Raw genomic sequence first — 27,035 nt, forward strand, 5'->3', positions numbered from 1 at the left:
TGTGTACACGTGTCCCTTAAATCTTGCCGTTCGAGGAGAATACGTCACGCCAAATGCATCCCCTTCTGCTTTGCAAACGTGCAGTTGTCGCGCGGAAGAAACGCTAGATGGTGTTATTTTAACTTTATAATAGGTTATCAACAACCTGATTATTATTTATTAAATATGTATTCAATAAATTCGAATAGGTTTGTGTACATAGTTTATTAGATACATTGATTTAACAGTTGTTTAATCCTTATAATTTACAGGATAGGCATAGAAATTACGTTTTTCACTTAAAAGAGTCAAAATTTAATAAATTAGTTTTTTAGGCAGAAAATCATGTTCAATTGCAAAAGTGAATCGATAATCGATAATAGGTGTTTAACAATGTGTGTTCGATTTCACCGAAAAGTTCCTTCACAAACAAAGAATATTTCACCAAAGTGACATTTAAAGCCATTATATACACGAAAATATTGCTAATAATTATTTCAATTGTTGACGATTGTTAATCATTTCGTTAAATAAGAAATCTGCGAAGGCTGACATTTGCAATGAATTTTTATTTCAAAGCACGATTGTTATTAACGATTACGTATGTTACGAAGTCATTATTATAATAGTCCTTGTGTTGACACCTAGCGGCGAATATTGGAATTATTCCTCGACAAACTTGGGCGAGTAGCCACAGATTGCGCCATTTGTACTATACGCACAATACAATTGGCGCAATTGTACACATATAATAATTCATATAACCTTCTACGATAATATAAAAATTTTATTTTAGTATACATATATTTATAAATTTGAAAAAAATCTTCATACAATATAGTTAAATTTGATAGAGTTGATAACAAAGAAGGTAATATTGTCATTTTTCTTAAAAAAGACATGTTTAATGAAATGGATTTAAATTTGAATTTAAATAGCTTACAGTTAGACGAGTGTAGATGTCGACACAAGGACTATATTCACGTTTTAATAGATTAAATCGCTTTCTTACGTAAATGAAGAAATAATTAAAGTACTTTAGACGTTAAGGATAAATTAGTTCGTGGTATAGAATCATTGAATTAAAAAAATTCTATGATATTCAACTTAATATCAGAAATATATTTAACACATCAATTATACAGCTATCTTATATTTCATCTATCTCTGTAGATTATTTATGTCTATCACCGTACAGATTAGATGTCACTAAAAAAGGAAACGGTAATATGTCAATGTAAATTTAAATGTTGCTTGATATCTTTCTGTTTTCATTTTATAACTTTTCAAATTAAAGTATCCTACTTTTTGATTAAGTGGTTGGATCTTTCCCACCCATTGCGTAGTTAGAGAATCGACGACTTATTGCGCAAACTCCTCTTTCCTTCCGTGGATATCGAAGGGTTAACACGTATCGATAGATCTTCGATCTATTTCAATGGCTAATTGCGCGGACACGATGCGCCGGGGTCGTCATTCGTCCTGTGGAAATCAACCTGTCAAGACCTATCTGGACCTGTCTGGATCTCTTTGGACTAGTTTCGCCATTGACAAGGTGCGTATTGGCATTTAATCGCTTCTAATCTACTCTATCGGCACCCTTATTCAATATTATTATATTTCTGATTATAAATTTAATTGATATCGCGAGAAAAGTTGAATTAAATTTTCGTTTTTTCTTCGATCTCCAACCGACGCCAATCATCTCAATATCTTTTTGCAATGTATTTCGGCTTTAATTGTTACTCGATCGTAATAGAAATATATTTCCTTTGATGCATTTGCTTTAAATATGTATTTCATTCCTGTTATAGATGCTGATTTCAATTTGAAAAGAAGGAACGCGTGCCTTTGGCGCGAGACAGACGCCATGATGCTTGCCGTTAAATTCAAACAAATTTCAGACGCAGAAAAGGTAAGATCCAATTTATTATAACTACATATACACATGCTTATATATTTTTGTCATTTATTGTCTTATCATTTGTCGTGAATATGATACGTAATATAATAATTGGGCGGTGTTAAAATTAAACAAGAAATGATATAATCGAACTTTCTATCGATTTCGATTTGTAACGGATTTATCTCCGATCGTGCAACGGCTCAAGATGGTGTCATCAGACATTAGTAAAATATTAGAATGCCTTGCACATTTGACAGTTTCTATAAATCTGTGCTTATTAATTGTCGTAATTGAATTTGTATATATTTTTCCGTGCAAGTTTCAAAATTTTTATAAAACTCCATGTTTGCAATTCTTGGAACGAAAGTTGTAATAATTTTAAATTATAATTTTTTATAATAATTACATTCATTGATAATACGATATTATACTACTGAAATTCAAATTCTTATGAATATTTACTCAAATTGAGAATGTGATCTGGCCTCCATCAAATTATTTTTAGCACACATATCAGAAGTTATCTACCTACCTAGCTCTCTGTTTAAAAAATAGCAAAACACAATCTCTCAAATACAACCCTTACGCATAACACTCGGGTACAATTAACCTAACCTATATGTTAGGTACATAATTTTCAGGAAAACCACTGAGTCGGTATTTTAGAATGTGTCACAGCAAGTTAGATACTGCACAGCAGGTCAATTCCAGTCTGAGTTGATAACGTTGGAAGTGACATGGAAATGGTAAGAGGCTTCGTAAACCTCGTTCGTGTGACACGAAAAAGCCATCTGTGATAACGGCTCGTATTACATTTCAATAGTAACGTTTAATTTGCACGGTATAAATAGATGGCGCCACCATGTCGCATTAAAAAGATTGCTAAGAGTTCCATATATCATCGAGAATTAACTGTGAATGAAATACTACCACTCAAATGATAAGTTTCGCCTAAAATATTTTGTTTCGCTAAACTTTTGTATCAATTCATCGATAATAGGAGACTACTTTCGTCAAACAAAGAATTCGGATGCTTTTCTAATAAATTGCGTTTAGTTTTCAATGGTTAAGCAACAATCGCTTTTAAAATACTTTTGTCTCTAAAAATACTTTCGACAATATAATTCAAAGAAATGAGTTTTTCAGTCGTAACTTTCAAAAATATTTATCTCGTTTTTCAAAATTTGAACGCGATTAGTGTAGCTAATTTGCGCAAGAAGACTCACGGTTATTATATCAGAAAACTATCGTCGGCAACGTTGCGGTGTTGCGCAAAGATGACTGAATTTTCGAAGCTTGGCCCTTGGTTTTCACAACAGTACGGAATAATAATAAAAGCGACAGGTAGTTGGCGGCCTTCTATCTAACACAATTTCATCGAACTCGTTCTAACGATACTTATCAGGAAAAGGACTGACAGACGATCTTGTCAACATATAAGGTCGACCGGACGGTGCGCGCCTCGGAACACGAACGCCGGTGAAAGTATATCGTTCGCGCACCCCACCCTCGGTCCGATGCTGAATCGGAACTCGTGCTCGTGTTCCGGTGGAAGGGGTACGGATGCGGGTATGGGTATTCGCCGAGTAACCCACGCAGCTATAGGTAAGATTGCCGCGCGTAAAATCGTGCGGGCCGAACACGACGAAGTCTGGACCCAGCAACGAGTGACAGTGCCGCGAGTGACCAAAGTATAGACGGGTCGCGCTTCTCTTTTGCAGTTCGATCGTACCGCCACGCGCGGTAGTGTCTCTGATCGTTCTTTCGCTCGAAGTCGCACTTTCGCGTATAATATAAACGAGTGTCGTTTAATATTTATGAATCGGCTCCGGGGACCCTCCGTCTCCGTGCGAATCGAGAAAGAGAATTTCATTCATTCGCGTAGTCGTTCGAACACGCTCCGGTGAATCATCGTCGTTCGACCGTTTCTCAATTTAGTCACGGCGGAGTTCCACCGCGTCGCGAGAGACCGTTTTCACTGGAAGATCGATCGTTCGTGCGACGACGATGCGTATTATCGTGTAGTCTCGCGTCCGGGCATACACGCTCTGTCAATGCTCGCGCCACGAGCGACTCGATGATTACGCATCGCTGTTTCCGCGATCCGTCCAGCTTGCGTGGTGCATCCTTACGCGGTTACCGGCACGTGCGTCCCCGAACGGGCAATCGCTTATCGTGTCACGGTAAATTCTTTCTCACGGAACGCTCGCGCGACGCCAATTATGTGATTTAGCCGTTACGTTCGCGTCGAGACACCTGCCCTCGCGTTGCGATCGGGGACGATAAGAGTAAAAGAAGTGGTTACGCGCCAGCTTGATTGCGGTTAGGTGTCTCCGAGAGGAATTCGTTACAGCAGCCGACGTTGCTCGGCGCGCGACATCTTGGGCCGAAGATGAGACACTTTTTGGATGTGCTGATAATTGTAAGTAGAATATTTCTCAACTCGCGGCGAACCGCGTCGGTAAAACGAATCGACGTGGGTAACTTTATCGGTGAATATCGAGAACAATTCGCGACGGAAAGTTCGTAATACGCTTCGAACGTTTCGTATCGTTTATCGTCGATAACGAATACTCGTACGCGATGCAACTTTATCAACCCGTAATAAATTGGAGGTTAACGACCGATAATCGAGATCGAACGCGTTTTTGTAATTTCGATACATTTACGATCGAAATCGAGACTCGCGTCGAACCGTGTCGAGGAATTTCGAGACTCGTTGAGACACTCGATTGTATCACCGGTATTCATCGAATACGTGAAGTTTGATAACCTTAAAATACTACAATGTTTTGTACTGTTTAATTGTACGTTAGAGTCTTCTGTATCCGGACTAATGGGAACACATACAAGGTGTTCTCGAGCGAGACTCGACAATTTGTTTCAATATTTAAAGATCTTATGTTTTCGTGATAGCTATACGACGTAAATAATCGTAGGTTAGAGTATTTAGGTGCGGGAGGCTCTACCGTATTCGAGTCTCGGAAGAAGGGACGGTAACGTTCGATAATTCAAAAATTAATACGTAAGTTAACACATAATTGGTAACTTTTCAAGAATCTGTTGAATTTTACTCGATCATATTTAATTTTTTCAAATTCAAGAGGAAGAAGTAAATAGCGAAAACACACTAACAACAATAATTTCACCGAAATTGTATTTCGATAATTACGATGCATTCACATTTCTATCATTCTTCGTACTTAATAGGATGACAATTGTTCGAAAAAATTCTTTCCACTGTAAGTTACCACGTTGTCTTATCGTCTTGTACTCGGACGATACTCGGTATTTGAATTGGACGGTCAAAAGTTGTATCTTTTTAATACCAATGACAATTTATTTCGATACTCCGTCATTAACTTCAATATTATCAATAATAATAAGAATTGACCTTAATCTTTCGAAGTTCGTTCTTTTAACTTTAAAGTACAACGAGAGAGGTCGGGTCGCGTCTGTCGCAATAGCTTTAATTATGAAAAGATAATGCGAGAACTCGACGGGTCGAAAATGACCCGAAGAGTACATCGACAACGTTACACATAAAACGATCGGAAACTCCTTGATCGGTTGACAGTTGGAAAAAGAGAAGTATTCGCAGCGAGTTGGACTCGAATAACAACTATAGTGATTGCTGCGTCACGTTTTGCTCGAATAGGTTCAGCGATCCCGGAGATTAGAACACGCACTTTTTATACCCGATCTGAAGGCACGTTATCGATACTTTTACGTTGTCGAGTCTTCTTTCACGTTCGAATAAACATCGTATCTGATGCTACAAACCTCTTTCTCGAAGAGATAGAATCTTCGTAACGGCTGTCAATACACGTCGGATGCACTTTCCAGTTCAAAGGTCGGTTTCGTGAAAAATCCGAGTCTCGTTAAATCTGATCTTTAACAATAAGTACCGGAGTCGTCCGATCGGATACTCTGGTTCGGTGACAAGTGTCCGTGAACCATCGTGGCTCGGTTCCACGTGGAAAATAAAGAGTATTATCAAGAACGACGAAATTACGTTCACGTCCGAGTCATTAATTGCTGAATACACGCGTAAAAGGCATCAGAAGCGTGGAACTTACACCATTGAAGGCTGACTCACGCAGAGAGGAATGGCGTAGCCATCTAGAAGGATCCGCTTAACTCGCGTAGTACCAACTCACGACATTGCACAATGCCGATTCTTTTGAAAATTTTCTGGAAGATCTAAGTACCAGGTACTTAAGACCTATATATTTACGTACGATGAATTTTCTCTCTTTTTCTGTTCGACGATCTCGTAGATTTTTACAGACTCTCGTGGATTGTAGCGTAGAGACTGGTTTAACGTTGTACAATAATTTGTCTCGAGTTTTGCGTAAAATTTTTCGAAAAACAATATCGAGATCGTACGATATCGCATCGATTACGGGGTAAACAGGTCTTTCTCAGGGTTAATTGTACAATAATTTTCTTCGCGTGTCTACGAAGTGGACATCACATCTATGTACAATACTGTACGTATCTCGCGCGGTGAAAGCGAGTGAAATGTAGCGTTTGGGCTCTCGAGTCCAGCGTGTAGATACTTACATACATCGTAACGCCTGGCGTAAGACCTCGTGTTTTGTAACATCTACTAAAACAATGGTCATTGAATTGATTCAACGACATACTCGTTAACACCGATAAGTATCGAGCTCCGAGACACCGAACAACCATCGAAATAAGTAGTCGTTTAGAAGAGAACGTTGAGATTTATCGAACAACAATTTCAATGGAACTCTGTATGAACGTTCGTTGTAATTAAGAACTACACTGTGCAGTTAGGCAGATTGCTAACTTCTGGTTAGCAGAAGATTGATAACGTTTTGGTCAAGTATCCGGGATATTTTCAACGGTTGTTAAAACGAGTAAAGAAAGCCATTATAGTGTACTAGTATGGAAGATATTTCTCCAGTTGTAATGGAAAATGAAGCACACGTGAAAAGAAAAAGAAATATATTAGTATTACGCGTATTACAAAATAAAAGAAATCTTAACAAGTGGATTTGGTTTTTTAAGTAAAGAGATTTTTACAACGAAAAATTCGAGATTTGTTGAATAGTTATTCCTGTTTATCGGGTTAGTAGCGACGAATCGAGAGGTAGTACGCTGATCTCGAAGGAAAATGAAAATAAGAGCGTTAATAATTCTGAAAAAAAAATAAAAGCTCGGTGTCGCAGTCTCCTAGATTCGAGAGATTTTAGATTCAATTTACATTGGACATTGTTGTATCGCACGTAGTCGGTTCGATTGTGTTATTTTTCTATTATTAAAGCTATTGTAACAGGTATAACAGATGCTCCAATATTCCCTTAATTGTTTCATCGTGTTCTAATGTTACAAATCCAGGTTTTTAATTACAATGAAAGGGAAGAACGCTTTAACATTAACCCTTATATCGATAACACAGTACCTTTTTCGTACTTCCGCTCAAAAATCGTGTACGTTCCTCGGATTCTTCCTCGACTGCTACATCGCAACAAATCGGTATCAAATGGCGGTAGAAAAATCCCGTGTATTTCAGGACTGACCACGAGTAGAATATTTCTCCGTTTGTGACTTAATAATCCGAACATAATTCCGAAGGGAAAGCGTCGAAACGAAATCGTTGTGTTCGATTTATCCGAGCAGGAACGCCTAAGGGAACGCAAGGTATCTGATCATCGACAAACGTTGAAAAGAGTTTATCGATATAAGTACTCGAAGAGAAACTACAATTATTTCCATAACAACTATATCGAACGCGCGCGTTTCGTCGATAAAGATACTTAGACGATAGGTGATTAGGAACGCCTAAGGGAACACAGGTATCTGATTATCAACAAACGTGGGAAAGAGTTCATCGATACAGGTACTCGGAGAGAGACTACAACTATTTCCGTAACAACTGCACAGAACGCACATATTTCGTCGATAAAAATACTTAGACGATAGGCGATTAATTTTTCTCCGCGATATTCCGACGTGAAAAAAAAAAAAAACGCACGTTAAACGCGCACAAGCGTGTCTGTCGATAAACGACAATCGGGTCGCGTTATTATTTCTGGCGCTAACGTCAACCGTTATTTCGTCATACCAGTTCCACGAATCATACTTTTACCGTCGAAACGAAAGCGGTGTCGCGGTATTCGAACGATTTCCATCGCGATCCGGAGATCGATACAACACATCGGGCACACCGGCCGTGTCCTGTGCGATGAGTCAATTGAAAGCGGTCTAAGAAAGTAGTTAAACTACGCCAGGATATTACGTCAGAATACGTTTTAACCGTCGGATCAGATAATAATGGAAGGATCGTTTCAAAATTTCAGCTCCAAAAATCGACCAATGGGAACACCCCGAGATTCAGAAACGGCCGGTTCTTATTCCTATTCCGTGATTGCCACGATAACGCACGCCTGGCCGAGTTTCCCCCGTGTTTCGCGATCGTAATCGCGACGCGCGATCGATCGCGCAATACCGCCACGAGAAACACGAAATTTCGATAAACGACCATAACGCTTAACCCTTTCGCTCGTGGCGCGAGCTGTGGCGCATATCGTTCACTCGCGGAGCTGGAGAAACGGTGGTGGAGGGGATGGCACCGGTGTGACCTTGAGCGATCAATTGATCTCGAATCGACCGCTGTGTCCTATTCGGGTACGAACGATCGAGCGGAGCATTCTAATCTTCGCACGTTTCTCGTACACGTCAACGATCATTGACGAAGTAATCTTGCGTAATGAAGTATCTCGTACACTTCTGTTTGTTATTAATTTATCACCTCTTGGGATTATTTTGTGCAAAGCGTCGTCGCATCGACGTCTTCAACTGTTATTGGAATTGTCCGTAAATGTGTAAGATAATCCTCGGTTACGTTTCAATATTCGTTGCACGCACTCGTCTCGTGATTAATAATTCGTTCAACAATTAACTTCCAATGGTCGTCTTTCACATCCGAACAATTGCAACAACCGTGGTCTTCTTTCCTAGAAACGAACAACCCATTCGGTTTTCAAGAGTTTATCAACGGCCTTCGTTCCACGATATAAAATTTCTTTATTATGTAGCTTCTGCTTTATATTCATAGAATGCCGTGAGTCGATGAAACCATTTCGAAGAAGCATGATTCACTCGGATTCCGCAACCGGTCTGAGATTTCTCCTAATAATTTTTTATAGAAATTTTATAGTAATAACGCTCCAATTACGTCGATTGTAAACATTCCTTCTTCTTCTTCTTCTTCTTTCTTTATTCATTTATAAACTTATCCGCAATTTATTACGTAGACATTTGGTGAATCGATCAGAACGCAACTTTAAGTGTTATCGTTGCTCATTACCGTAACGAGTAATTTTCCCTGTGAGAATTACCCCGCAATTAAACGTGTTCAAATTATCGTCGGTCATGTGTCTGTAGGGTGCTTTTTGTTGTTGATCTTTCTTGAGATTTCTATTATCTCGTTAGACTAATTTTCCTGTATCTAGTGTATATTAATATTTCCTCCGCTGAGGTTGGTATTTTTAAATCGTATTTCAGTTGTCCTTTTTCAGTACATCTACCGTAATGTATTGTCTAACGTTGCACCGTGTACCAAAGCGTTTCTAATTTGCATACATATATGTAATTTTGCGGCTATTTCCCGTAATTGTTCTCCGTGTGTGTTTGAATACGACTTGGTACAATAAAAGTTCATTTTCAGGGGTCAGTTTGTATCTACGCGCAACGAGCAATTAAAAGTCAGTTTAATTACCGAATTAAACATTTCCCAGTGTCTTCTGAGAATTCATTCGATATAGAATTTCAGGATTACGTTCGAGTTAATATTAAAAATCGTGGGACACTTAACGAGTTGAGATACATCGTTATTGTAATTCGTGTATCACGTTTCGTTGTTTGAACCGGTACCTAGAAGAGGGTGCGTTGAATTTCATAAAGTAACGATTATCGTTCACTGTAGTAATTGAAGAAGCAGCTTAATGTAACGTGCACCCTTCATTCCTTGCGAGAAGCGAACGATAATGCAGCGACGAGAAAGTGCATCAACTGCACGCGCAACTTACTTGGATGTAAAAATGTATCGATTTTTCGTAAAGTAAATTCGTAACGTTTACGTTCGTTTACAGTTTGGAAAATCGTCTAAATAGCACGGGGTTTGATTTCAGATATGTTTGGTGAACGCTCACGGCGAGCCTTGCCTCGAATACGGATGTCCTGGACGACCGCGTTACGAACCTTTTGTTCCTGCACCTCCGGGGCACACTCCTAATTGCGCAAAGCCTGGACAAACGTTCTGCGAAAGTCTCGATCACTATCCTAGGTAAGAAACATAGTCCATACGAACCGAGAGTAAACGAGAAGAGAAATTCCTACAAAATTTACAATTCGAGAAATGTAGAATTTCGAACTCATCGAACGACACAACCGACGATCTGTATTTTCGTTAATTTTCATCGAAACGTTCGATCGTCTATCCTACACCGCATTGAACGAGTTATTCGTTGTCCAATCGCATATTTCCCGTTTTCTTTATTTATTTTTATTCGAGAGGTCGTTTTCCAGATGGAAGCCACGACACGGTCGACCGATCGTACAAAATTTCCGAATAAGGTACTCGAGTATCCGAACAAACGTACAAATATGCGTTCTCCCTTCACGAATGAAGAATTTTTGAAATTCGTCTCGATTACGGTACCTTGGTTGCTCGTAGGTGGGAAAGTGGAAAGCACGAGGATCGTTCCGTTTGAAATTCGGCACGCGTATAAATTTGTTTGTAAATGGAACCTCGACGTGACGTTCGAGTGCTCGTACGAGTTTCCAAAAAAAATTCCCTCGAGTCTCCCGAGGAATTTACAAAAACGCGGTTCACTGTGCTGCCATTGATATTCCACGTCGCGTCGTCGTCTACGTCTCTGCATACGAATCGGTCGATGGCCCGGCGTCGGGACGAATTTCGGGAAGGGAAAGTCCAGAAATTACGATCGCAGAATTGTCTCGAACGATATCCTGGAAATCGTGGAACGTTTTTGCGAGCGTGTTTCGTTTCGTTCGTTCGCGTTCGTCGTCGATCGAGGAGCGTTCTTGGTACCGGAAACGGTACCACGAGTCCTTTGGAGAACAGCCACGCGTCCCACGTTCAATATTCGTTTTTCCATCGAATTTTCCGAGTATTTCGTACGACAGAGCCTCCCGTGTACGAAATGTAACGATACAAAGCCACATCAAGTGTTCGTACAATGGAATTTATTTCGATATTAATGTTTTCGATATGTATTAACACCCTTTGGACTCGAGAGGAGATCCTCGCTTGCCATCTATACTATTTTCGATTCGAGAAAACTTCGCGGTTTGGAATTCAAATTGGAATTTAAATATTACGTTCTCGTAGAGTGTAAACGCACGTATACGAAGTATATAAAAATTAAAGGACTTAAAGGATTTTCTCGGTTTCTGGTAGCAAAGAAGCCTCGAGTGCAAAGGGTTGATAAGAGAACACAGATGTGTTTGTCCCTTGTCGGTAAAAATGAAACAACGTTTGTTCGTATTTATCGATTTAAACGACGACGAGAGGATCGAACAGTATCTTCGTATAATATTATATATAATTCGATTCGAAAAGCAATTCGATCATTCTTTCGTCACACTTTATCCTTTCGTACAAACGTTATTCACTTTTACACCTAAATATTATACTTCACGTTCTACGTTTAATCCGTATCGCAGAAACGATCCCGCCATCGAGTTTCAATCGTTTTCAGGATCACTTTCGATCCGAATGTTTCGATGGTGGTGCTTCGTCTCGTTCTCGATTTCTGTTTAAAGAAAGAGAAAGTGGGACTCGAAGGGACTTGATTAATCTTTTCGACGTTCAATGGAAATTTAAGCGTTTCCAATACTCGTACTATTGAAGAATTCGTTAGGTTCTTGGTTTCGGTTACAAATTCAAATAATAGTGAACCGTTTACAAGACAAAAAATGTTTTTTCGAAGCTCTCCACGAAACAAAATCTAAAGACGATTCGAGCGACGAAAGAAATTTTCACTAAGCTCGATCCATTCGTCGGAGAGTATATTGTATACAAGATCGACCGAAGGTCAAATTAGTAAAGATCGTTTCTATGGTGGTTGTTCGTCTCTGCGTCGAGGACGACTCGGTTACGTAAAATCAAATATCGAAGTAAATAAGACGTTTGCGTAAATTTCGATACGTTCGGTTGGTCGATCATCGTAGCGGGACCATGGCCTTGACACGGTCATTTTCTGCCAAACGATCATCGAAACCGTTTAGGATCGATACTCTCGTAACGTACCATCGACATCGCGTCGAACATGGCCACGTGCGAAAAAAGAAACCACCGCGAAACAAATTTATCGAAGGATCGTTCGCGCGCAACGAACGCAACGGTTTCACCACGTCGATTCGAATATTCCGGTCCCGTTTCCGCGTTTATTCTCTGTTCCTTGTGTTTAATTACACGCGAAGTCAAAGCTACGCCGTTAAGCCTGAGAAACTGAAGACAGGACGGCTCAAAAGTGGCGTCGCGAAATTAATGGCCACGCACTACGCCTGAGAACTCGACGAAGAGATCCTAATCGACCCCTCCGTGACCGCGGCGTTCTCCGTAACGTGCACTTACATATTTACAAAGTCGATTCTTACCTTTCTATACCGATACACGCCAATGTAACGCCACTTGTTATCGAGTTTCGTCGCGCGTGAAATTTTCCCAAGTACGGTGCCGTTTTATCCGTAACGACGATCCGATGAAATCTCTCGTACCCGTGACACGGGTGAAAGGTTCCACTCGAACGAAACTCGTTGATACGTCGTTACGAATATTCGATAATTTTTTCTTTTTTCTTTCAAGAGCGTAAAATACAGTTCGGATACGTATTAACGCCCTTTAGAGAGCCGACTCATTGACTGCGCCGTGTAATTCGTCCGCGAATGGCATTTAAATTTCAAATTGCACAGGAAGCCGCGTCGTACACGCGCGAAACGGCTCTCGATTGTTTGTTGGCAGTTGCAACGCCCCGAACTGTAAAAACAACGATCCGTAAATAAACGCTGTCTCGTTTTCGAAACACGGTGAATCGCGAATCGAGCTCGGGGTACAATTTTCGGGTTATTTTTACGAAATTGTACCGACGTGTCACCGACGTGTCAATCTGTGACGCAATACTTGGCAGTGGGCGTTCGAGTGGCCTCCATTCGTCGACAATCGTTGTATCGATACTATCGTTGGACGTTGAACGATACCCTATCATTGATTGTCGCACGGCTTCCGAACACTCCCATCTGATTTTCAATTGTTCGCATTTATTTGCATCGCCTATGCGTTCCTGGAATTCCGGAACAGCCACCGCCGGTTGTAAACACGGTTTTGATGTTCGTTTTAAAATTTCTTAAACTTTGAATACGAGTATACGGTTGCAAAGTTGCGAGATATTTATTTTTCGTTTATACAGGTGTTTATGTAACGACGCGTTTCTCGACTACCGTTACATTTTTACATCGTATTTCCATTCGTTTCAATTCGTTTCCCAGCATTGTTCCTCGCCTACCGTTGCATTTTTACGATGCATTCTCTCGTCGATTTTAATTTATTTCCCGATCGATATTTACTTATCGCGACGAGTGAAATAACTTCTTTGAAATTTTGTCCGAGAATTTCGAAGAAAAACATTCAAAGTTAACGCGTTTCGTTTTTCAGAAAGAAAATGGTTTCGTACGCTAGTTTCCGTGTCCGAGTCTCGTTGCAGACATTTCAAAGATAACGAGAAGTTGAAAAGAAATGCATCTCGCCGTCAGATCGTAGCCGTTAAGAAATCTCGTGGGACCCGTGGGAAATCTATATATAATTAATTCGTTTCGCGGTGAATTCGACAGAGGATATTTCTGAATTTGTTTCGTAGCTGCGGCAAAACGATCGCCATTGTAAAACATCGACCCGGAACTCCGAGTATCGCGAAAATCAACTTTAGAAATTGTTTTTACTCGTCTGCTCTTATCCGTTACACTTAAATACATTGTTCTGGACGCACGGGGTGTCTGTTCGATCTCGATACGGATATATCGTGGAATATCTCACGAGCAACCGAGGGTAACGAAGAAACGTTCTTACGAATGTTGTTCGGTATGGAAAGAAATGGAAAAATTATTTATATCGCGTAGTATCCTGCTCCATACCGAACAACTTTCGTAAGAACATTTTTCAAGCGTGGTTTCGTAGGGAAGGGGTGGAAACATTATTTATACCACAGAGTGTCCATCTCCGTATCGGAGAACTTTCGTAAGAACATTTTTACAAACGTTGTTCCATACCAAAGGGGTTGAAAACATTATTTGTACCTTGTAATGTCCTTTTTCTTACCGAACGATTTTTCAAAGAATTTTTATTCCGTAACATCGTCGACTCGCGATGTGTTCCATCTTGTCGAGATGAAGCTACAGTCTCGAGCGAGTTAACCGGAAGAAAATAAAACGTATGCAAAGAAACGACGATTATCCGAGCGAACAACGAAAGAATGGATTACGATCTACGAAATATTACGAAACAATTTTCTTCCTCGACGGGACACGAGTAAACCCCGTAAATTACACTTATCGGAAAATATACACGAAGGTAATTTGCACCGTGTTGCATCTTTTTTTTCTTCTTTTTTCTTTTTTTATCAATCACAAACGTATTATCGTCAACGTGTATTACGTGTTCGTCCTTGAGAGATTGGAGCAGGTTTAAGAATACGATGACAAACGATGCGCGGATTCCGAGTAGGTGTGCGGGTACTTATTCTCCATCGATGGCAACAGTTTCTAAACAATGCCTCTACGTGTGTAATTGCAGGCGCGTGGCAACGTAGAATGCATAACAGGAAACGTTAATTTCCTAGTATTGTCTACCATTTTCCGGCAATTTCGAGAATTCATCTCGAGATCGTTTCCACCGCCGTGAAAAAATTTCGAAACCGATAGATTCCTCGATTACGCGAAACACTGTAATTAGTTGCGTAAGTTTCGTTAATCGGTAACCGTAATATCTATTCTATCGGCGTTGAACGTAAATCGTAGACTCTTGAAACGAGTCTTTTTCGTAAATAGCGATCGTTTCGAAGAAATCTACAAGTGTGAAAGAAATACACCGGGACGATGTAAAATTTCTTAACGCGTTGAATGTATAATTAAGATCGTAAAAAGTCGTGTTACGACCCGTGTTAATTGCTCAACCAGGTTTCTTTCGTTATATTTTAGGATAACAATTTTTTATCGAAGATCTGAAACCTAACAGGTCGAAACCGAGAATGACGAACGAGCCGCACGATATTTTTTCGTCGTTTGCAATGCGTTTCTTCCTTGTAGGTCGAAAGGTAAGAAAACAAAAAAAAAAAAAAAACTCGACAGGAACACGGCAAATACGGTAAACACGAAAGGACGAACATCGATTTCTGATTTTATTTATCCACTTTTTCCTCAATCGTGATACGTTCGCTCCGTATAAGTCGGAAAGGTAATTATTTCTTTCCTTTTTACCTCTCGAGCTAACAATGTATTGCAACCGAGGAGAAAGTAAATAAATAAAATGATGAATCAGTGTCGAACCCTTTAAATTTTCTTACTCGAAGATATTATACAATGGAAAAGTTTACCATTAATGGAGAAATTCAAATTAACCCTTTGAACTCGAGAGGAGACCCTAACCCTGATCGCCACACAATTCAGTGTACTTGTTCCAATCCGGGAAAATTTTGTCACTTGAAATTGAAATTGGAAATTATGTATTACACTCGTTTAAGATGTAAACATATCTATATAAAGTATTGAAATAAAAATGATCCATTCCGTATTAATTTTGCGATTTAAAAGATTCCGTCGAGGCTCCAGGTCTCCGAGTTACAAAAACGCTTCGAGTGCAAAGGGTTGATACGAAACGCGACGAGTTTCTTTTTCTTTTCTTTGGAACGTTAATTCCACGTTCAAGGAGAAACACGTCGTAGGAGAAACACTCGCGAAACGTCGCCTGGAAAGTTTCGTTTCGCAGCCAACGACAATGTCGACAATTTCTCTGTAATGGCTCGAAGTGTACGAAAATCTCGATGTAGCGAAACGCGTTTGGTAAACACGATTGCGAGAGAACGTGGCCGTAAGTACAGTTTCGAGGCTCGAGGTCGATTCGTGACCCCCGATTTCCGTCCATTAACCATCCACGTTCGTTCGAAAGTCGGCCGGCGTCGGTGTGCGCAAGACGGGAAGTGACTCGATGGAGATGCGGCTCGCGATCAGGTCGATGCTCGAACAACGACGACGAACACCGTGTAAATCGCTTCTAGGCGTGGACCATGAATTATACATCGAAATACGTACATCTCGTCCCTCTGGTAGCGCGTCTTTCACCGCCGGAGAAAGTTTCCGAGTACAACGCGATTGCGTGTCTCGTGTTGCGCGCGGATTAAAAAAAAAATTGGGGACGTGTTTGCGCATACGTTTCGCGCATCCCCGTGCGAAATTTTAGGCGGTCGAACGATCCGCTCTTGGCCGATCGATAACAACTTCGGTACACGTCGATACTTTTCTCTAGAAATTAGCTTTCAACGCCACGAAAAAGGTACCATTTCTTTGCGTCAGAATTGTCGAATTAAAAAGCTTCGAGAGAAACGAATTCGGGATATCGTATTCGTCGCGTTGAACGGGGAAGTATAAATGGTAGAAGAGAAATGTTAAACGGTTTCTGTGATCTTGCTCGTCAATCGTAATACATCGAAATGCGTAACACCCAGTGTTATGTATATTGGAGATACGCCACGAGAAATCGAAGGCACGTGTAACTCCGTGGGGAGGGTCGCTTTAAAAGAATTTCTCTTTCTCGTTATCCGCAGTGTGTTAATCTTCGTGGGATACGTGTTGATATGAATTGAAATCGATCGTTGAAATTGTCAACTTTGTAAATCGAGTTTACAAAATCGATCGTAGACGATTCTGCTCGAAAGTAGTTAGAAGACAGATTTAAGCTAGTCTCGATTGATCGTGAGAAGATGACTCTCGTGAACTCGCGAATAACGCACGGGAGGATAAACTATTTTTTAGTCGCTTTGAAAACGATTTCGTTAAAGGTGTTGCGTATAGTTCTTAACACGGTACGGTGACAAACGTCACCTGTAATTTGCATCGAGACATTGCAGGTCGAAGATCGTTTCGAGAATGCCGCGAAGAAACTTGTTCTAATTTTTTTTCTTGTTGCAAATTTGTTTTTTCTCTCTGTTGCAGACAGTTGATTAAATTTCTCGTGGACAAATGCAGCTTCGACTTTAGCTCCGCGCTGCGAGACGAGTCCAAAGACAATTTAAATATTTACAGGTAAGTTGTGCTCGCACGTGATTGTTGGCCAATTGTTCACCAATCCCAGTTACCCGATACGTTTGGAGAAACTATCGAATACGATTATCAAGATGAAGCGGTTGGTACGCAAATAACGACGATAGAAAAATTCCCGCGTTTATTTCATAAATTATTCTTATATATATAAGTACTCGAGATCGTAATTACTCGTCAGCTTAAAGTGTATTGTAAAGGTCGTTGTTTCGCACAACTTTTCACAGAAAAACTTTGAAGAATTAAACGCAGTTTCCATTGCAGTCAATTGTACAATTGCATTTTTGTACAATCCGACCTTAACTCATCGATGTTAATTATCTACAAGATCAATAAAAAAATAAAAAAGAATCAAACTCAATGAGTCATAGATTGGTTTACCATTATATGTACACACAGTACTACCAAATGTACGCAATGCATGGTAAATTAATCCTTTGCGCTCAAAAGATGACCACTCGATCGCTGTTTAATTTAATCCAATTTTCATAATATCGTGTCCCGGTGAAATGTTCGAATACACGGAACAACTAAAATAATGTTCCAAAGCGGATGATCTATTTTTACTTTCGGTATAAAACACTTCGCCAGGGTGTTTCAATTTCTCTGAAGAGTTTCGAACGAAATGGGTTAAGATCATCCTGGCCGTACCAAAACTCGCGTTCATTCTTCGATCGGACTCGATCAAGGTCGTTGGAATTCTGTTCAAGGTTGATCCCGGATTACTCGGAGGGTTACGATTATCCCCCGCAGGGAGAGCAGCAGCTCCATTCGCAAGCGTTACCGTTTCTGCCGTCTCAGTATTCTCTGCGAGGGCAGCAGACTTTAATTTATGGAACTCCGACCAACGACACTCGCCAGAATGGGTTATTTGCATGTTAATTACGCGCGTTATCCGGGTATCCGGTTCTTGGACAACCAGTAACGTCGAGTTCTCTGTTGTAGGTACAGATACGCCACACCTGGCCAGTCACCGAGGAATCCGTTTTTGATCGACGACGCGACGCCCAGCGTCAAGTATCATCCCGACGGACAACGTAGCAACGGTGGCGATCGTTCCTTCTATTCCCAACCGCAATCGCTGAACTCGTTCGGACAGGGTCGTACATGGTGGGCAAACAGGTGATTATTTCAGGCCTATTGGACGCGAGTTACGATACCACGGTTACAACTTACCACGCTCTGTTTACCGCCTTCTTTCTCGTAACCCCTGAACGAGGTTCAAGGATGATGGACGACCGGGGAGCTTTTCGTTGGAAAATTGCAGAGCCGGAGAATGATCGGGCGAGGTAGAAAGACCTTGGAGAAGAGGAAATCGTCTTTTCAGTGGCATCGAACTCGCTCCTCGATGGCTGTTTCGTTTCTGTTTATCGAGACAGAGAGAAAATGGGATTCGGGATGGCTTGGATCATTTTTTTAACCTTCTCTTTTATCGCGGAGAACGGAAACAGTAGATGTTTACGGTACTCGAACAGGTGTCTAGAGTTTTTGCTTTAACAAAAGAGAAAGTGAGACTCCGAGGGGATTTCGATCATTTTTTCAACGTTCTCTCTTGTCGCGAAGAACGAAAATTTCCACGTTTCTGATATCTGAACGGGTGGCCAGAGTTTTCGATTTCTGTTTAAAGAGAGAGAAAGTGGGACTCGAAGGGACTTGAATAATTTTTTTAACGTTCAATGGTAATTCAAGTGTGCACAATACTTGTACGGGTGTTTGGAAGAATTCGTTGGGTTTTTGGTTTCCGTTTACAAATTCGAATAATAGTAAACCGTTTACAAAACAGGAAAATGTTTTTTCGAAGCTCTCCACGAAACAAAATCTATAGATGATTCGGGCGACGAAAGAAATTTGCATTGAGTTCGATCCAGTCGTCTGAGAGTATAGTGTATACAAGGTCGACCGAAGGTCAAATTACTAAAGATCGTTCCAATCTTCTCGGTGCGAGTGCACAAACAAAAAAGTATCGTTCCATTCAAAGGAAACATCGATCATTCTGAAATAACATAAAAAGTATTAATGATCTTGAGGTAATCTGAGGAAGTATTCTCATATTGGTCTCGTCGAAACGCGCAATAATTTCCTTCGGCATTTGTCTGTATCCTTAACAAGAACGAAGGTATTCAATCTGTTCGTGATAAATAGGATAACTTGGCATTCTAGAGTCTCTTAACAAGTCGGCGGGAGTTGTCAATGAGTTACTAATAGATCATAATATTATAGTTTAAAATAGCATACGACGCGATAGGAACTCGTCGACAGGTTACGTTCTCAGACAATACAATCGTACTTATTCAATCATTACACGAGTCAAAGGAATAACGTCGAATTAATTATTCGATTAAATAGTCTCGTAACAAATGGATCGATACTTACGTATCGAGCGCGTTAAATTCTCCTGATTTAATTAACCTATCAGGTATTACAGTTTGTTAAAATTTGGTCTTTAGTTTCTATATGTCTTATTCGAAAATAATTTATTAAACAGGGAGAAACAAACATTACCGTTAGATTACGGTTTATTTTCAGCGAAAAATCGTAAGAATGTACGATGGTACATTCCGGTGTAGAAAAATCGAATAAATTGTCATCGAGTATATTTTTTTTATTCGTAATATATGTTAAAAGAGAAAAAGGTTAAAAAAAAATTACAGTGCACTTTACTCGTGTGTCCCGATATCGTACCCTAAAAACTTACACGACATTTGTACAAGTTTCAATACCGGTGGGAAAAAATGTTTACCGGCGGTCCTATAAATAGAACACCGGCACTCAATGGTTCGCAACTTCGTTTCGCTAACTCTACTCGAACATCAAGGTTTCCGTTCACGAAAGCTTATTTACGTTGCGACGAATGCTCGCCGCAGCAGGGGACGCGAAGATAATGATCGAGATAAAACGCATCGATTAATTATACAGTCGGTTCGCAGCGCGTCCACCGTTAAACACCTTTGTCATTTCCATGCGACACAATGGAATTTCTTTTTCAACCGATCAGCCTCGAACGAGATGGTGAAACGTTGGCGAATCGATTTCCATTTATTTGCCCAGATACACGCGGAACAGTAAAGCAGCGCCTCGCACGGTTTACGAGAATCCGTTATCGAGATACAGCAAGTCGGGCAAGACGCGTGAGAAGAGGCAGTCGAATAATCTCGACGCGATCACGCTTTGTCCAACGGAAGCGCAATACATCACGCCCAGGGCGGCTCTGAACAACGAGGGGAACTGGATGTACGTGGTGAACCTTCAGGACCAGGACCAGAAGTATTCGCAAGTTGTGAGGAGCGAGCGATGCACGTGAGTCACGGGGTCTCGAGTGACCCTGTCGCGATCGTTTTCGTTTCGTAGCGTCCTTTATCGTTACAAAAATTTATCCGATCACGTTACCGATTTGTTTCACGATTTCGTCGCGTCTACTTTCAGGACGAACGTCTGCAACGGTATCTGCTCCGTTCCAACGGGTTATACCAGCAGATGTCAGCAACAATACGTTCAGAAGAGATTGGTGGCGCTACGTGGAAGCGGAAACCAACTGTACACCGACGTATTTTGGTTCCCACACGGTTGCTCCTGTCAGATTATGCTGAATTATTGAGAGCGTGCGGTACTAACGAATGGAAAAGTTGAGGGCAGATTTCTCTCTCGTGGGTAACCACGAGTCGAACATAGAGATCGACGCACGACGCGGTATCGTGGTGTTCCCGCGATCGATAATCGGGAACGAATCGCGTTTCACCGACGAATCGTAGAACGAAGGAGATATTTTTCCGTAGACGCCCGAAGCAGTCGAGCGAAATGTTTCGTAAGAGAAAGCGGTATTCGACGTCGCAACGGGGAGAACCGAAGTAAATAGGACGACACAGAAGCTATAAGAAAATGTAAGGTCTACGTGTACACGAACGAAGATATTTAGAAGGACTTAGAAGGTAGTACATTCAAATAGTTTTAAAATACGTAGAACTTTGAGACACAGATGTCGTTCCGTCCTTATTTATCCGATACCCGAATCTTCGGTTTCCCGTTTAATCGTTCACCCAATTCTCTCGCGTAAAGTAGGAGTTTATCGTCGCAACTAATGGTATTTACGTAATTCAAATGTTTATAAACGAACAGTTTCGAGATGTAATTTTTTTTTACTTACCATCGCTCTCTTACCGTAACGTTATCCTTGATACTTTTTCCACGGTCGGTAACACCGGTTACCGTGCACGATCGATCGGTAATACGTTGTCGAGAGTCGCGTGCCTCGCGCGCAATAAATCTTTAGGATTTTTAACAACGTGCCACGGACGAACGAGAACGGACCTTACTCGATCGTCGTGAACGAAAACGAACGATACTTTGCCTCCGCGTCGCCAGATGTCGCTACTTACCCCGGAAACTGTAAGATCCCCTACTACAGTCAAGTACATCGCGAACTCCGCGTTTTCCGAAATCGTACGCGAACAACGAACGTTAGAAACGAACCGTTCATTCGAAAGTTGCGCACTCGTGCGTCCAAACAACATCACTGACGATATTCGACATCAACGACGAGCGTCGTTCGACGAAATCGAGACGCGTAAACGTTCCGTGGACCAATCGATCTCCGCTCGAGCGAACTCGAGAAAACTCTTCCGAAAGTATACGACGTACATATCGCGCTGCGCCCGGGATCGATATTTGCGAGCGTGCACGTTCGTGCGTCGCATCGAATCGTCCTCCGAACGTCCCGCGAGACCCGACCGAAACGTCATCGGGAACGTTTCTCGTCGATCGAGAGAAAATTGTTCGAAACACGACGAACGGTGAACGTAAGCGACGACGCCCGAATCGTTCGGTCTAATTTATCCGGCGATCCTTGCCCAGCGTTCGGAGAATATCGCGCGAAACGGGAAGCGATTTACGGGGAGATCGTAACTGGTTCTCAAGGACAGAGCGATATAGGTTAACCCGCGTGTCGTTGAAACGCGAATACGACCTCGCAGCCATGAAATAAAAGTATCTCGATTCGCTCGGTCGACTGGTATATAAAAAGGACCAAAAGGAGAAGGCGGGGGAGGGTCGGAGAGAGAGAGAGAGAGAGAGAGAGAGAGAGAGAGATAGAGGGAGAGAGAAAGAGAGAAAGAAAGAGGAAGAGCGAAAGAGAGAGTTGACGGTTGGTTGGTGGGGAGAGGAGGCACCAAGGGGAGGGGTAACTGCCAGGAGGTCAGACACGCGCAGGATGCGCGGAATTTTCTCGCCGCGAGGCCACGCACACCCTTCGTTTTACGCGGCTTTTACGATCGCTCGGGTTTTCAACCCTCCCGCGGCTCCTCGGTGTTCCGTTCGTTCGTTCGTTCGTTCGTTCGTTCGTTCGTTCGTTCGGTCGGTGTTGGCCGCGTTATCGAGCGAGTCCCGTGAAGCCCATTAATTACGGAAACACGATTTCGCGTGGAGAAAATAATTCGGAAGGAGCCCGCCGTCAGAAGGAAAACGGGATTGCGCGGAAAGGACGCGGAAAGCGACGATTCTAACGATCGATCGCGGGCTTCTTCCTCGCCGCGTTCGACGATGCCCGGGGCGGAATCGAGAGCGCGTTTCGAATCCGCGCGAGCCTCGGTTTTTCGCGGGACGGGAGTACCGAGACCGCCATTGGGAATTGCATCGGAGCGAAATTTTTTTTCTTCTTCTTTTGTTTTTTCACCGATGCTCGGGAACATTCACGGATTTCGGCGTCGTTCTCGATTTGGTAAAGTGGAGTTTAGAATTTTGTCGTCGAGCATCGCGAAATATTGGTTTGTGCGGAAAGTCGTTTCGTGTTTTTTTTTTTTTTGGAGGGGGAAAATAAAACACGATGTTTTTAGTGTATAAATATTTTATTAAATTATGTTTTCCATTTTAGAAAATGAAATAACTTTTCGAAAAACCTGATAGAAAAATAGAGTTTAGAATCTCGTCGTCGAGCATCGCAAGTATTGGGTTGTTCGGAAACTTGTTTCGTTTTTTTTTTCGGTAAAAATGAAACACGATTTTTTTACCGTGTATAAACATTTTGTCGAACTATGTTTTCTATTTGATAAAACGAAACGACTTTCCGAACAACCTGATAGAAAAGCGTCTGGTCCGGATTTAAAAATCGCTATTTTATCGGGTTGTTCGGCAATTCGTTTCGTTTTTGTTTCTTTTTTTTGGTGAAAATGAAACGATTTTTTAGAGTGTACAAACATATTATCGAATTACACGTTCTCCATTTTGGAAAAACGAAACGACTTCCCGAACAACCAGCTAGAAAAGTGAAGTTTACAATCTCGTCGTCGAGCATCGCGAAACATTTACGGGACGTACGTACGAAGCCTCGCGAATTTTTCATCCACGTGAGAACAACTCGAAAAATAAATAACAAATTAACCGAACGTATCGAATCGAAGATGGTAGAAACGATGCGCGAACACGCGAGTGCCTCGACTCCAGATGGCCGGATGTTGGCGAGAAATATTTTCGGATGAAGATTTTGCAGCGAATTTCATCTAGAAAGTAGACTTCTCTCATGGTTGGGGAGGGGATACTCGCGGTGATAAATAACAAGAGCGGGAAAGCAGTGAATACGATCGAAAGAAAGCGGTCAGTCGGTTCCGATTCGATCTTTTTGCTCGTCGCGCGAGCAACTCGTCGATCCTTATTTTTTTCCCAAATTTCTTTTCTCGCCACGATATTTATACATCTCGAGGGACCCTGTGTCTCTCGAAAGATTCGTTACGCGACGAGTAAAGAGAATACATCGTACTCTGTTGAAAAAAAAAAAGAAAGAAAAAGAAAAGAGAAAAAAGAGTTGGCGACCTCCGAGGGTCCTTGACGCTGTACGCTCGGAAGCAACAAAATGGCACCGCGCGGATATTCCCTGTTCTCTAAAAAGAACCGAGTTACCGTGGTGGCCTGTTTTACGAGTGCCCCACCCCGTATATCCACGCTTCTTCGCGGCTTATTTTAACACTTCGACGGTTTAAGAAATTCATCTACGCGCTGGTGTGTAACTATTTCCAGTCTCCGTACGCGGGTCTAATTTCGTAATCTTTATCATTCGTTCCCGACCCGCGTATCTATGTCTTACCCTGTAGATAGGTATCCTCGGATCGAGAAGATTCCCTTCTCGTTCTTGTCGTTCACGTCGAACAGTTCCAAGTCGACGAATCTTTTTCAATTCGTCGACAAGTGTACCGTTCTGTTTACTTACTTCACTTATGCATTTATACAATTTCAACGGGACGAACCCTTTGTCTTGCAAAGAAAACAAAGACAACGAAGCTCGAGGGAAAACGAAGCGTGGCTCGGTTCCACACTTTCGATCGATCGAGCATTCGCATACTAGTAGGCCCTCGTCCGACAGTAAAAACCTAATATCGAAAACGGTCCGGAGTTCCGACCACCGTTCCTGCAAAATTAACCGTCCGAAAACCATCCGACTCGCTCGAACTGCGGTCAATTTTTCGTTATCGTGTTTCGCGGGGAATTTCAAATTCGGGAAGGAACTCGCCATTTTCGAAACACCGCGCGGAGGAAATCGTGCTCGTAAATCTCCCGAGAAACTCGAAACGCGAATTTTCGACCAATAAGTAACAACGAATGGGAAAGAATGATAAGAAACGAGTGGTTCGGAATGATTTTCCAAAGAGGTTTGTTTAAAATTTCACGGTACGTTTTCCAACAAACGAACAAGTCGACTCTTTCCGATCTGCGTCGAATTGTATTGGGTTGTTCGGGAAATGTTTTGTTTTTCAAAATGGAGAATATATTATTCAATAAAATGTTTATACGCTCTAAAAGAATCCTGTTTTATTTTCACTGAAAAAAAAAAGAAAATGAAATGACTTGCCGAACAATCCAATATAAATTGCTCTGTTTTCCAACGAATGATTCCGAGGTACGTGCGAGATATACCTCGACGTACCGCAACGTAAACAAACTGCACGACACGGTGATCATCGTTGACCGGCGTTACGGACTTGCATCTCTTTAAATTATTCACGAGCAACGATTCTTTTAAACTTTTGACCAAGATTCCCATTCTCAACGACGCTTTACAACAAGCAACATTGACAAATATTCGAAATAGTCGAGTATTTCTATTCGGTCGATTATTTCTATCCAGTCGAATACTTCTATCCCATCGAATCATTCTATCCAGTCGAATAATTTTATCCAGTCGAACATTTCTATCCAGTCGAATATTTTTATCCAGTCGATTACTTCTATCCAGTCGAATACTTCCATCCAGTCGAATACTTCTATCCAGTCGAATATTTTTATCCAGTCGATTACTTCTATCCAGTCAAAAATTTCTATTCACTCGAATACTTCTATCCAGTCGAATACTTCTATCCAGTCGAATATTCCTATTCAGTCGAATACTTTTATCCAGTCGAATATTTCTATCTAATTGAATACTTCTATCCAGTCGAATACTTCTATCCAGTCAAATATTCCTATCCAGTCGAATATTTCTATCCACTCGAATAATTCTATGCATTCGAATACTTCTATCCAATCGAAAATTTCTATCCAATCGAAAATTTCTATCCAATCGAAAATTTCTATCCACTCGAATAATTCTATCCAGTCGAATCATTCTATCCAGTCGAATCATCCTATCCAGTCGAATCATTCTATCCAATCGAAAATTTCTATCCATTCGAATATTTGAATCGTTCGCGGTACAGTTCGAGAGAACGTATCGAGAAGAGATCCTCGCGTACGGGAAAAGTGACGCGTTAACGATCTTGTTACCGAAAGTAGAAAGGATTCGGTGTCCTCGAATCGTCCATTGATTAACTGCGATAAACAAACACCCTCGCTACTTGTTCGTTCCGAAGAGGAGCCGAGGGTCGAGGCGGGGCGTTTCTCTCGCATCCATCGCGTACCCTCGCTTATTAAAACGACTCGCGTTACAAAGCGATACCTCGCGCGCGGAGAACGATCAAAAGTTTCTGTACTTTCGTCCGGAGTGTGACGCGCAGGCTAGACTACGCCCATGGCGGGCGCGTATTCTTCCGCAAGAATCTCAGCTTCCGGCAGCTCGCGAACGCGGCAGGAAAAATTGAAAGCTCTCTCTCTCTCTTTCTCTCTCGTTCTCTCGTTCTCCCTTCTACTCTCCCTCTTCTACTCCCTCTCTCGCTCTAGCTCTCTTTTTCTTTCTCTCTTTCTCTCTTTTCTCTCTCCCTCTAGCTGTTGGTGTCTTCTTTCTCTCTTTCTCTATTTCTCTTTTTCTCTCTTCTCTCTCTCTTTCTAGCTGTTGGTGTTCTCTCTCTCTCTAGCTGTTGGTATATTCCCTCTCTCTCTCCTCTCTCCTCTCTCTCTCTCTAGCTGTTGGTGTCCTCGGGGTGCGGCGGGAGCGTGCACGCGTACGCGTACACGCATATACGGCCGCGTAAGTGCGTGCTATAGATTTCGTTCCACTCTGCGAAACGGTGTACTTGTGCGTGCCGCTCTGTGCGCTGTATTCACTCTCGAGGCCCTCCCTCTTCCTCCTGGTGGCGTCCCTCCGTCCCGCCGCGCTGCCACGTCCCCCGTCCCGCCGCGTCCCGCCACCTGCGAGAGAGCAGAAAAAAAGGGGTGAATTTCTAGGCACGTAAGCGCTCGTGCAACGCACCTACATCGACTATCTGCGTGCACTTGTGCTCTACGCGCTTCCCACCCTCGTCCTAGCTTGCCACTAGCGATGGCCTCAAGACACCGCGAAGAACGGTTTCGCGCGTAGACCGTCAACCGGCGCGAGTATCGCTTACGAGTATTCGTCACTTTCAAAACGATCGTCGAAATTTCATCGGACGAG

General features: G+C 41.8%; 2 protein-coding genes across 6 annotated transcripts in view; both read left to right on the plus strand.

Annotated features, from left to right (window-relative positions):
• Positions 1-1,402: 1,402 nt before the first annotated feature.
• Positions 1,403-21,374, plus strand: Spz5 (spatzle 5 Toll-1 receptor). 5 transcript variants are annotated; one of them, XM_076307874.1, is made up of 11 exons: positions 1,516-1,534; positions 1,794-1,894; positions 2,527-2,631; positions 3,327-3,490; positions 4,119-4,307; positions 10,048-10,202; positions 17,144-17,233; positions 17,959-18,114; positions 18,194-18,370; positions 20,297-20,545; positions 20,672-21,374. In XM_076307874.1, the coding sequence occupies exons 5-11, from the start codon at positions 4,278-4,280 to the stop codon at positions 20,841-20,843; spliced, it is 1,029 nt and encodes a 342-aa protein (XP_076163989.1). In that variant the 5' UTR covers positions 1,516-1,534; positions 1,794-1,894; positions 2,527-2,631; positions 3,327-3,490; positions 4,119-4,277; the 3' UTR covers positions 20,844-21,374. The 5 variants fall into 5 exon arrangements, with proteins under 5 accessions (XP_076163984.1, XP_076163989.1, XP_076163985.1 ...); XM_076307870.1 differs by having other exon boundaries at positions 3,327-4,307; XM_076307869.1 differs by lacking the exons at positions 2,527-2,631; positions 3,327-3,490; positions 4,119-4,307 and having other exon boundaries at positions 1,403-1,534.
• Tet (tet methylcytosine dioxygenase-like) overlaps positions 21,062-27,035 on the plus strand; it is a 278,954-nt gene continuing 272,980 nt past the window's right edge. Inside the window, exon 1 of the mRNA XM_076307866.1 lies at positions 21,062-21,174. The gene's annotated coding sequence lies outside the window, so the exon portion shown is untranslated. The remainder of the gene's footprint in view (positions 21,175-27,035) is intronic.

Source organism: Ptiloglossa arizonensis, chromosome 3 (assembly GCF_051014685.1).
Source record: "Ptiloglossa arizonensis isolate GNS036 chromosome 3, iyPtiAriz1_principal, whole genome shotgun sequence".
NCBI classification, from domain to species: Eukaryota; Metazoa; Arthropoda; class Insecta; order Hymenoptera; family Colletidae; genus Ptiloglossa; species Ptiloglossa arizonensis.

Bases quoted from the DNA above. Each gene is read 5' to 3' on its own strand.
- Spz5 (XM_076307869.1), top strand. From the start codon at position 1,850: ATGATGCTTGCCGTTAAATTCAAACAAATTTCAGACGCAGAAAAG. The intron at 17,234-17,958 runs GTAAGTTGTGCT...ATTCTGTTCAAG, and splicing joins GACAATTTAAATATTTACAG to GTTGATCCCGGATTACTCGG. The intron at 18,371-20,296 runs GTGATTATTTCA...TTATTTGCCCAG, and splicing joins CGTACATGGTGGGCAAACAG to ATACACGCGGAACAGTAAAG.